Source organism: Vipera berus (genome assembly GCF_964194415.1).
Source record: "Vipera berus genome assembly, chromosome: Z".
NCBI lineage: Eukaryota > Metazoa > Chordata > Lepidosauria > Squamata > Viperidae > Vipera > Vipera berus.
Genome location: NC_138205.1, coordinates 74,345,426 through 74,358,107, shown reverse-complemented (window position 1 = coordinate 74,358,107; position 12,682 = coordinate 74,345,426). Strand labels below are relative to the sequence as shown.

At 37.8% G+C, this 12,682-nt stretch overlaps 1 protein-coding gene across 4 annotated transcripts in view; it reads right to left on the bottom strand.

Moving 5' to 3' along the window:
* NT5C3A (5'-nucleotidase, cytosolic IIIA) overlaps nucleotides 1-12,682 on the bottom strand; it is a 48,184-nt gene that overhangs the window by 15,195 nt on the left and 20,307 nt on the right. For 2 of the 4 annotated variants that reach the window (XM_081345455.1, XM_081345454.1), the window contains exon 2: nucleotides 2,750-2,856. The exons of 1 other annotated variant lie outside the window; for it this stretch is intronic. In XM_081345455.1, coding sequence (XP_081201581.1) covers nucleotides 2,750-2,856 — 107 coding nt within the window. Of the gene's footprint in view, nucleotides 1-2,749; nucleotides 2,857-3,290; nucleotides 3,420-12,682 lie in introns of those variants that run through there. One more of the 4 variants, XM_081345453.1, reaches the window with a different exon arrangement.

Genomic DNA, 12,682 nt, shown 5'->3' with positions numbered 1-12,682 from the left:
GTCTTAATGGAATAGTACAATAGTACATTATTAGGTAAAGTATTTTTCTGGAAAGGCTCAAATGTCCTATACTGTATTTCTAAATGGTAAGGTGAATTTATCTTTTCTGTTCAGTAAATTGCTTATAACAATTATTTCAATATATTGGTTTTTCCTACTTTTCTGATTACTGAATCATTGACTTTAGTGGTTAATAATATTTCTGTTTGATTTGGAGATGTAATCCATATACAGTCCATTAAATCACTGCATTCCCCTATCTTCACCTCATTTTTCTACCAATAATCCAAACTGATAGGAAAGTACATAGAAGTGGTAAGTTTGAAACAGGTGTGTGATCCTACTATTTGTTGTTATTGTTAGTTGCGAAGTCGTGTCTGACGCATTGCGACCCCATGGACAACATTCCTCCAGGCCTTCCTGTCTTCTACCATCTTCTGGAATCCATTTAAGTTCATGTCTACTGTTTCAGTGACTCCATCCAACCACCTCATTCTCTGTCATTCCGTTCTTCTATTGCCCTCAATCTTTCCCAACATTAGGCTCTTCTCCAGTGAGTCCTTCCTTCTCATTAGGTGGCCAAAGTTTTTGAGTTTCAACTTCAGGATCTGGCCTTCTAAAGAGCAGTCAGGATTGATCTCCTCTAGGACTGACCGGTTTGATTGCCTTGCAGTCCAAAGGACTCGCAGGAGTCTTCTCCAGCACCATAGTTCAAAGGCTTCAATTCTTTGGCACTCTGCCTTATGGTTCAACCTTCAAAGCCATACACTGCAAATGGGAAAACTATGGCCTTGACTATACGCACTTTTATTGGCAGGGTGATGTCTCTGTTTTTTAGTATGCTATGTTTTTTAGCTATGCTTGCCATAGCTTTCCTCCCCAGGAGCAAGAGTCTTTTAATTTCTTGGCTGTAGTCCCCATCTGTAGTGATCTTGGAGGCCAGGAAAATAAAATCTCTACCTCCATTTCTTCCCCATCTATTTGCCAGGAATTGAGAGGGTCGGATGCCATGAACTTGATTTTCTTAATGTTGAGTTTCAAGATCCTAGTATTTCTAACTCTTAAATATAATCTAGTTGTTAATATAGCAATAATTATCAAACACTAAAATGGAGCAGAGAATATCATTTGTTGAAGGGACAAGGTTTTACTTTATCTCCCAAATTCCTAGAATCTTAATTTCTAGAGTTTGCTAACAGAAACATACAGAATTTATTCTATCATTACAACTTCCTGAATTACTTTATTAATTGCTACAAGGGTGATAGAATTAGATAAGTGAAAAGGTAAAATTTTAAAATAATAGGTTTTCTAAGTAACTTAGAAAATACCATGCATTTATATAAGAAAACTATGTTTTTTAGATAGTAAAACCATATGTTCACATGAAAAAGTAGGTTAGTTCATTATGTTTTTGCTAAGATTGTTAAATTATTGAGGAGGAGCAGATTAGGAAAAGAGTATGGAATAAATGACTTTTTTAATACTTCTAGAACTGCTGGAACTACTTCTACTTCTAGAACTGCTTTATTTGATTTTTACCACACCTTTCCCACTCTGCACTCTCAATACTCAAATAGATATCAGCTTGTAGTAGCTGCCATACAGACATTTTTCAATGGCTTAAAAATAAAATGTTACAAAGGTAAATGGTTCTTAATAAATTTCTTGCCCTAGTACGCTGTTTAAATTTCAGTTATTCCAGACCTGGGATAAAATATTGGAAACCATGGTAATGATCACACAGAAATTTACTTTACTTTCTAAACGTATTTAACTTTCAGATTATATTTCTATCTTTAAGAAAATATGATCAGAACTAAAATCTCAGATCTACTCAGCTTTCAAATTGATCAAATACAAGTTTTATGTTTATTTAAACTGATAACAAAAACTATTAAAAGATTTAATTTCCTTCAATGAAATTTAAATATAATAAATATCTCATTTAAGAATCTCTTTCTAGCTACAAAACCACTACGAAATATCTATAATAGGGATGTCAAACTGCCGGCCCATGGGCCGGATGCATCATGCCAAAACCACGCCTACCCAATTGCCAGCAATGGAAAAAAAGTCGCGATACATCGCAACACATCACGTGATGTTGCGAATTTGACACCCCTGATCTATAATTTTAACATAGTTCTATTTTTACACCAAACCATAGATTGGTAAAGAAAAAAAAAGTAATGTAACCATCCAGTTAGCTTTCATAAGGCTTGATGATAAACTTGCAAATTTATGTTCTAGATTATGTTCAGAATTGTTTTTTAATTTTTTTATATTTGTTAACAAATGAAATTATTTTGGGGAGAAGAATGCAGTTCCAAGATCTTAAAATAGAATAAATATTAATTTGCCAATCACACACATATAAGATATATTTCATTTTTTAAAACCGCTGTTATGATGCAATGGATAGAAATATAGTTAAGATTCATTTGTAAAGTCCATGAGAGCAAACTAATCTAAACAAAATTGGATGGATTTTATACTGTAGATATTATTGAATAAAAGGATGCATTTATACTAAAGAGAAAGATGTTTGCTAAATGTTTTGAATTTTTCTAAAGAAAATTCTCACATTTAAAATAATAGTTTAGAATATTATCTGATGAAACTAAACCCTCTAGATCTGCAACTCTGAACTTTGCATCTGCCATGCACACAAGAATATGCCGAAGTCTAGTAATTTTAGGATAAGAAGCTTTTCAGAATTTTTCTTCATTTTTTTTTAAGTAGGTACCTGTGCGTTGACCTTAAGGCACCTTTGCTTCTTCGGTTCTTGATCTTTTCCTACTGCAACTGCACAGATGATAAGCAGACTCCAGAGATGCAGGGCTTGCATACAGGCTGCCAACAAAAATCAAGCGAATGGCTTAGGAAATGGTCTGCTATATTATCCAATCTTCAGATTAATCTGTATAAACATGGTATATAGGTTTATCTGAATAGCTCCAATTATATGAGTTTATAAATATTCCAATAGTTCACCCTTTTTCAAACACTACCAGAACAGTCTTATGTATGTTTACTCAGAAACAAATATATACTTCTCTTAATAGAGTTTATTTCCAGGAAATTTATACTGAAGCACAAAGTTAGCTTGCAACCCTACAGTGCTTATTCTTTCTAGGATATAAACCCTACTTAACACAATATGGATTGTTTCTTTGTTAAGAAACACGTAACTCTCCTGCATAGTATTCAGAATTTAAGACAAGCTATCAAATAAAGATAAAAAATAGCACAAAACTAATTCATTAGTATTAACTTGAAAACAATACCTCTGTTTACAATTCACCTCTTGGCTTGTGAAAAGCACAGCTGCAGCAATGAAAAGAATTTTTCAGCTCAGTAAATACTAATATAGCAGCACAAGGTGCAGCTGAGGGCGTTTCCAAAAGCAGCTTGACTAATCCCTGGGCAAAAATAAAAAAAAATCCCAAGTCTTGTGACGTGGATCAGGAAGGCAGGGCTCAACAATCTAGCCTGTTAGATTGACAGATGACCTACTGGGATACCGACAACAGAAGCTCAGAACCAAAAACAGTCTCATAGACAAATAGGGCAGGAAAGTGGGGGAGGAGATTGTTATAACACAAGCAATCTGAAATCTGAAAGACAGAAATCTGAAAGGTAGTTACAAAACAAAAGTAATTTTTGAAGAAAAAGAATGGGGAATAGATGGGAAGATTTTGGATTATACATTTTTTATTATATTCTACAGATCACAAGTCTATAAAAATGCATAAAACAGTGGTGGAGAGAACTAATAAAATGTAAATAGCAGAACTACCATGTCAGAAAGCAGAATTAAAATTTAAAATTATCTGACATATTTGTATTTAAGATGCTTATGAATGTTCAAGAAAAACTAAAGTTGCAGCAAAAGAAGCACCTTGGCTGATCTTGAAATAGTTCAACTACATTTGTTAAGTGCTTTGAAAAGTGAATCAATGTCAGACCAAATCTATGTCAACTACTGGGCATGATAGCATGAATAGGCACCACAAGATTTCCCTGTGAGATGGAATTTAGAACTGTAAATAGTGGAAAGACAGACACCTAATGAGCATTTCATAATGAAAAAAGTCCCTTCAAAGCTACAGGTTGAACAGAGAGGAACAGTTTTTTAAAGACTGAGATTGTGATGAATTCCAACTGAGAGCAAAGATGTTTAACAAGTGATAACTACACTACAAAATTAGTAAGCACCAGATGGATTTGAATTAGATAGTTTCCTCCTCAAAGAATAATAAAATGATGATGGGAAAGAAAAGGGGGACAACCTAGTTTTGTTTTGAAGCTATTTTTTGATAAAAACTTGGCTTAAATGAGGCTGCCAGCAAAGACTTTTACGTCAAAGGAAAAATGAAGGCTTTTCTTTCTTGTCAATGTTTTCTTACTTGAGATACACTAGAATTAACTGTATTTTAGTATTGTTTATAAAATAAATTGGGATAACTGATGAGTTCACCAAATGAAGTATGTGCTAGGAGTTTAGGCTTTTAACAGATTCAGGATTATCTTTTGGCTACTATACTGGTAATCCTTAATGGTTCATTTAGTGATCATTCAAAGTTACAACGGACCTGAAAAAAGTGACTTATGACCATTTTTCATACTTACGACCATGTCACCATAGTCACATGACCAAAATTTAGATGCTTGGCAATTAGTTCATAATTATGATGGTTGCAGTGTCCTAGGGTCATGTGATCACTTTTTGTGACCTTTTGACAAGCAAAATCAGTGGCGAGTCAGATTCACTTAATAACCATGTTACTAACAACTGTAGTGATTGACTTAAATTTACAACAATGATTGTAAATTGGGGCAAAAATCATTTAACAAATGTGTCACTTGGGAACAGAAATTTTGGGTTCAGTTGTGGTCACAGATTGAGGACTACTTGTACTCCAGACTATATGTCAATGCCTTGCCCTGAATTCGTTAGAAAGCTATTGGTCCAACAACAAACCTGGAGGATTTCAAAAAAAGAACTCTAGGCAAGTCTAAACCTGACCAATCTGCAATTATATCTAATGAGAGATGCAATAAATCAATGTCAATACTTCCTTATGTAAAGAAATACTAACTTGGTCTATGAAAAAACTCATCAGTTTTAAAAATATAAGTTTAATAAGAGAATGATGCCACACTAGAATATAACATTTGGGGAAGTTAAGAATTTAGAATTGCAACAAAATTTGACTAGACCAGGGCTTTTCAACCTTTTCACCCATTATACCACTTTTAGGATATGGCAACATTCGAGTACCACCAGTTGCTTAGCAAGGTGTCATAAATTTGATGACCCCCCCAAAAAAGAAAAAAAGCGATGAAGTACAGGTAGTCCTCAACTTACAACAGCTTGCTTAGTGACTGTTCAAAGTTACAATGGCACTGAAAAAGTGCCCCACAAGCCACAGCTGAACAAGACGCCTGCCTGCCCGCCCAATGGCGCTCTTCCTCCTGTCCGAGGTTTTCATTGTTGTGAGGATTTCTGTTGAGGATTGGCAGTGGGGGTGGGGTGGGTGTTTGTTTTTTATTTCCCCCCCCCGCTGGGTGGTTGCAGCAGGTTTTGGTCATTTCACATGACCCTGGGACACTGTGACCATCATAAATATGAATCAGTTGCCAAGCATCTGAATGTAAATCACAAGACTCTGGAGATGCTGCAACATTCCAGCTGATCAGCGCTTCTTCTGGGCTCAGCAGAAGTGCCAGGATCAGTGCCAAGCTCCAGCTGGAGCCTGGCGCTGATCCTGGTGCTTCCACTGAGCCCTGAGAGCCCCAAAGAAGGGCTGATCCTGGCGCTTCCGCTGAGGCCTAACAGCCCTGCAGCTCCAGCCGTCTCTCTCTCAGGCTTGTGCGGTGCTGCCACCGGTTCAGCTCATTCACCTCTCCCGCTACCACTTTTCTAGGATGGTCACGTACCACCTGCCAGGTGCCAATGTACCACAGGTGGTACCCGTACCACTGGTTGAAAAGCCCTGGACTAGACAAATATAATTAATGGAGTAAATGGAGCAAATGGGTTTGATAAAAAGAACTGTTACTACCAACATCTACTTCAGGCAACCCAAACGCAAGAGAATCAACAAAATCAAAATTAAATGGATAATAGGAAACAGAAAACTGGGCAATTTACAGAGATTGTAAAGCACACTATGAATTATTAATATCAAATATATGGCTTAAACATGAAAAAATTAAAGATAATAGAAGTACTGATCCATAGTTCAAAAACACCTTACATCTTTTTTTGGTCCTTCTTGGTAAGTAGCTTTTACATTGATATTTTCCCCAGGGGAACAATCAACTACTCTGTCACTTGAAATATTCTTATCCTCTATTATCTTTTTTATATTTGTCACTATCTGCCTCTTCTTTATTTTTCTAAAACATGTGCCTTTATCTATTCCTGAGCTCAAGAAAAGTTATCTTCTACCTTCACCTCTTGATAACCTATAAATTTACTGAATTTGCAGGTTTTTTAATAGCTAACACATTAATTCACTTTCCATTTTTTATTTTAACCATGAGCTCTTTTCTCTCTCTGTTTAGCTAACAAAATGAAGTCTCATATTTCAAACTGTTACTCTTTTGACTTCCATTTTTGATTCCAAGTTATTTCTTTCAGTCTTTCAATTCTTATGTTTATCTATTGGGATTTCCTTAGAACAGTTAGAAGTTATTAAGTGAGAAACAAACTAGGAACTATTTACCCCATCAGTCAAATGGAAATGAAGCGACTTACTGACACTTACATTATAGGTTTTTTTTCTGCATTCATTAAATCCGTATAATGATTGATCTAAACCAGGGGTCCCCAACCCCCAGTCTGTGGACCAGTACCGGGATGCAGCATCCCAGCAACTGGTCCACACAAACAAAGCCCCATCCACGGGATAAAGGCAGCACACAAAACTACGCACCCTCCGGTCCATGGAAAAACCTTTCTCCATGGAAACCGTCCTTGGGGCCCAAAAGGTTGGGGACCTCTGTTCTAAACCAAGCTAATGGTTTACTAAACTCTTGCCATATGTGTATGAGATAGGAGACCTTGGCTCTGTGCACAGCTATTCTAATAAACTAATAAACCAAAAATATGCTCAGATTCAGTATTAACTTCTTTGAGAAAGAATTCCTGTTTAGATTTTTTTCTGAACAGTAATATTGTTTTAGTTCAACTATGGTGGCTTAAATATAACAATATATACCAGAAAAAAATGTTATTTAAAACAGCCATAGTTGAAACATGAGATGTGCAGCAAGTAAATAGTAAATGATGATGATGATAATCATCATCATTTAATGTAGTCCAGCAGCATCTAGTGGAAAACAGTTTTTTTCCATCTGAGCAGAAAGGAAACTGCTTCTATAGCAGAGGAACAAATGATCAACTCCTAACTGAACTGAATGTAGCATGGATTACAAAAAGGCATTCGACTCTCTGTCACATGACTAGATAATCAAGTGCCTAGAAATAACAGGAGTCAGTAGAAACATCAGAAGCTTTGTGCAAAGACTGATGGAACAATGGAAGACACAGCTGCACGTCAATTGTGAGACACTGGCAGAGGTAAATATCAAGAGAGGAATATTTCAAGGAGATACACTATCACCACTACTATTTGTCATTGCACTATTTTGACTGTCAACAATACTGAATAACCCAGGCCATGGCTATCAAAAATCAAAAACATCTGCCAGGCTATCCCACCTCCTTTATATTGACGATATGAAGCTGTATGGAAAAACGCCATGCTCAACACTGTCCGTAAATATAACCAAGATAGTGCAGGGGACTTTGGATTGAACAAATGTGCCACACTCACTATCAAACAAGGAAAAATAGTGAAAACTGAAGGAATTAAGATGCCCCACGAAAATAACATTAAGAGTCTCAATAAAGATGATTACTATAAATACCTGGGTATACTTCAAGCTGACAGCATCAAGCATACTGAAGTCAACAAAAAGATTAGAGGTGAATACATCAAAAGAGTGAAGAAGATCTTAAGGTCCAAACTCAATGGAGGAAATACCATGAAGGCAATCAACACCTGGGCAATTCCAGTCATTAGATACACAGCTGAAATAGTGGACTGGACTCAAGCAGAACAAAAAGCAATGGATAGGAAGACCAAAAAAATAATGACAATGAATAATGGCTCTTCATTCTTGCAGCAACATTGACAAGATACTATCTACGAAGACAAACACGTGGGCATGGAAAGTTGCAAGTACATCTGATGGTTGAAGAAGAAAAACTGGCTTTGGAAGAATATCTGAAGGAAAATGAAGAAGATGCACTGAACTTAGAATGCCAGGAAGGCTTACTGACTACTAGAGAGACCAAAGTGGCCTACAAGAAAGACCAAATGAAGAACAGAATAGAGGCATGGGAAGACAAAGCACTACATGGCCAGTACATTAAAAAAAATAGCAGGGAAAGCAGGTAACAACAAAACCTGGCAATGCTAAGAGCACGAAAGTTGAAGAAAGAGACCAAAGGTCTAATTCTGGTTGCACAAGACCAAGCCTTAAGGACAAATGCATACAAAACCAAGACTGAGAAGATAGCAACAGCAATAGGTGCCACCTATGCAAAGAAGCTGAAGAAACAGTGGACCACCTGGTAAGCTGCTACAAGAAGATTGCACAGACTGTCTATAAGCAGCAACCTGACAAAGTAGCGACAATGGTGCACTGGAAGATCTGCAAGAAACATCATTTGCTTGCAAGAAAAATTTGGTGGGACCATAAAATAGAGATAGAAATTGAAGAAATTAAATTGCTTTGGGTCTTTAGAATTCAGAAAGACAAGTACCTGCCACCTACCACACCCTGGACTTAACAACTGTTGATAAGAAAGACAAAAAAGTCTGGATAGTGGATGTGGCAGTGTCTGGAGACAGCAGAATAGAAGAGAAAGAACTGGAGAAGATAACAAAATACAAAGATCTACAAATAGAAATAGAAAGACTGCAGCAAAAGCAATCAAAAATAGTACCAATAGTAATAGGTGCCATGGATGCAATCCCAAAGCAACTGGAGCACCACTTGAACACCATTGGCATTGAAAAATTCACCATCAGTCAATTGCAAAAGGCAGCTTTACTCATCCTGAGACAATATCGGTAACACCATAAAACATCCACATCTGCCTATCCCAGGTCCTTGGAAAGAACTCGATAGGTAGACAAAAATGCCAAACCATGACTGAACATCTAGCTGACTGTGCAACAATCAACAATAATAAATAAAAAACAAAAAAATGTGTACTGTACTTATGGGAATAATATAACAGAAATTTAATATGACAAAAATATTTCTCTTTGTATGTGTGTGTGTGTGTGTGTGTGTGTGTAGATGAACTACATCTATAATCTATTTATGATAAAGTATAGTATAGTTATAAAGGTGAACTATAGGTGAAATCTATAATAAAGTGAGTGAAAATTTAAATTGAAGTCCACTTCCAAGTATGAAGTATTCTATGTTTGATTACAGCAGATATTGATAATAGTATAAAATTTATCAAAAAGACAAGTAACATACCAGGAAAACTTACTAAGTAGTGGAGAGACCAAACTGGCCTACCAAAGGACCAAATGAAGAATAGAAAAGAGTATGTCAAGTAAAAGCATTATATGGCCAGTATATACAAAACAGCAGGCAAAGCAAATAATAACAATATCTCATAATGGCTAAGACCAGGACAACTGAAGAGACAAAGGGGTTAATTCTGGCTACACAAGAACAAGCCTTAAGAACACACCAAGTTAGAATAGAGAATACAGCAACAGACAGCAAATGCTGCCTCTACAAAAAAGTTGCAAGATCACACAGACTCACTACAAACTAATGGCATGACAAAGTAGCAGCAATGGAGCATTGGAAGATCTGCAAAAATACCATTTACCTGTAAGCAAGAACTGGTGGAACCATAAAATAGAGAAAGCCATAGAAAATGAAGAAGATAAATTCCTTTGGGACTTTTGAATTCAAACAAACAGGTATTTGCCATATAACACTACAGACTTAACAGCTAACGATAAGAAAGACCAAAATGTCTAGATAATGGATGTGGCAGTACCTGGAGACAGCAGAATACAAGAGAAAGAACTGGAGAAGATCTCAAAATATAAAGATCTGCAAATAGAAACAGAACTGCGGCAAAAGAAAACAAAATACCAATAGTAATAGGCCAGTGGTAGCAAACCTATCGCACATGTGCCAGAAGCAGCACTCAGAGCCCTCTCTGTGGGCAAGCATGCTGTTACCCCAGCCTCGCCTCCCCCCCGTGGGCCCCTCCTCATCAGCAACCCCCCCAGAGGAAAATCACCCCCAGGCACGGCCCATGTGGAGCAGCGCAGCCAATGACATGGCAGCTGGGCAGTGGGGACAAGACTCCGTCTCGCACCCCATCACGTGCAGATGATGCTGTGGGGTGCGGGTGGAGGCTGCCATGATGCTGCTGGGCTGCCTGGGCAATCTGCTGTGGTGGGCCATGGAGGTGGTGACTGGCCCTGTGGGCAGGCGAGGCAAGGCGGTTTTAGGGCACTCGGTCTCTAAAAGGTTTGCCATCACTGTAATAGGCACTTTGAGTGCAACCCCAAAGCAGCAGGAGCACTGAACACCATCGACAAAATCACTATCAATCAATTATAAAAAGCAGCTTTACTTGAAAAAATCTGTAACTTGCAACTGTATCTCTAATACCATGAAACATCAACATCTGCCTATCCCACGTCCTTGGGAAGAACTCAATAGGTGGGTAAAAATGTCAAATCCAGTCTAAATATCTTGCTGACTCTGTGATGCACCATAATACTGAGCCTTGGTGGAGCAGTGGGCTGATGCCTCCTTAAGTAACACCAGCTGCCTGCAATTAGTGCAGGTTCGCATCCCACCAGGCTCAAGGTTGACTCAGCCTTCCATCCTTCCGAGGTAGGTAAAATGAGGACCCAGATTGTTGGGGGCAATAAGCTGACTTTGTAATAATGCCGCTTGGGGTGTGTGTGAAAGCCCTAACAAGCAGGCATATACATAGAATGAAGGCTACTGCTAAGCTTGTAAGCCGCCCTGAGTCTTCGGAGAAGGGCAGGATATAAATGGAATTAAATAATAATAATAATAATAATTTAACTTAATTAGCTTACATCTACCTGATTCCCAGCAACTTTTAAACTTAGCTTTTAATAACCTTGTAATGCAGAAGCTCTCAAAATTATGCAAAAACTAAAGCTTTAGTATTTGTCAAGCATCGAAATGTATGGAAGTCAGCAACAGCCCTGCTGCCTTTTTACTACATTAGAAATGCATTATTGCCTACCTAATGGACTAAAAAGTATTTTTGGCTAGAGGGTAGCTAAACATTTGTTTGGAAACTAAGGAATGGTTCCATCACTCCTTCAGAGAGAGTACGATCTAAATTCTTACGAAACGTATTTCAAGTACCACAATGTATTCCCAGTCTGATCTGGTGCCATGAGGTTGATTTAACCGAAACTGAAACATGTATTTGCACAGATATCTTTTCTAAATGATTAAAGTTACTCTTTCCCCCTATGGACGTAACAGTTATAATTTTAAGTGAATGTTGGGGCAATATATTGCATGCAAAATTAAAGGGCTATGGGCCCTCATATAATACAATCATGAGGAGGGGCTACCCCATCAGTATGGCTTTCAGTATTATTACTATGCTGATAACATCCAATTATATGTCTCCTCCCTAGTCAAACAAGTGATTTGGTGATGGTGCTGACCAAGTGTCTGGAGGCTGTAAAAAACATCTGGCTGGGAGGAACTACTTTGACTTAACTCTGACAAACAGAGTGACTATCAGTTTTTGGTCCCTTAGGATCAGATAATTCTCTTCTTTGATTCTGGATGGGGTGGCAGGTCCCCAGAATGAGGTGATGTGAAATTTAGGGGTCCACCTAAATTTCAAAGAGCAGGTGGCAACTGTGATTGGGGGACCGTTGCACAGATTCATCTGCTACTCCAACTGCACCCCTTCCTGGACTGGTAGGGTTTGCTCACAGTTACTCATGCCTTTGTCACCTCCCATATGGATTATTGTAATATACTCTACAGGTCTTGAACACCACTTGCAAACTTCAGTTGGTCCAAAACATAGCAGCACAAACAATAATTGGAGCCCCTGGGTTATTCATATAACACCTCTGTTGAACAACCTGTACTGGCTTCCAATTTCTTTCCAGGAGCAATTAAAGGTGTTGGTCAACAGCTTTAAAGCCTTATACAGCATGAAGCCAGGCTATCTGCAGGTCTTCCTTTCCCTAAAGACATCCACCTATCCTACCAGGTCAGCTAGGGTGAGTTCACTCCTACTTCTAAGTATTGTTATCTGAGGGAGCTAGGAAGTGTGCTTTTTGCATGGCAGCCACTGCCCTATGGAATACTCCCCTCCCCCCGGAGGCCTTTACCCTCTAAGGCTTTAAAGACCTGGGTTTTCCCCCAAGCATTGGGAGATTAGATTATCACATATTCAAATTGTCAGGTGTCAGATTTTTGTTGTTTTTAATGTTGTAATTGGTTGTGTCTTTTATTTATTTATTTTATTTATTTATTTATTATATTTTTATACCGCCCTTCTCCCGAAGGACTCAGGGCGGTGTACAGGGCAATAAATATA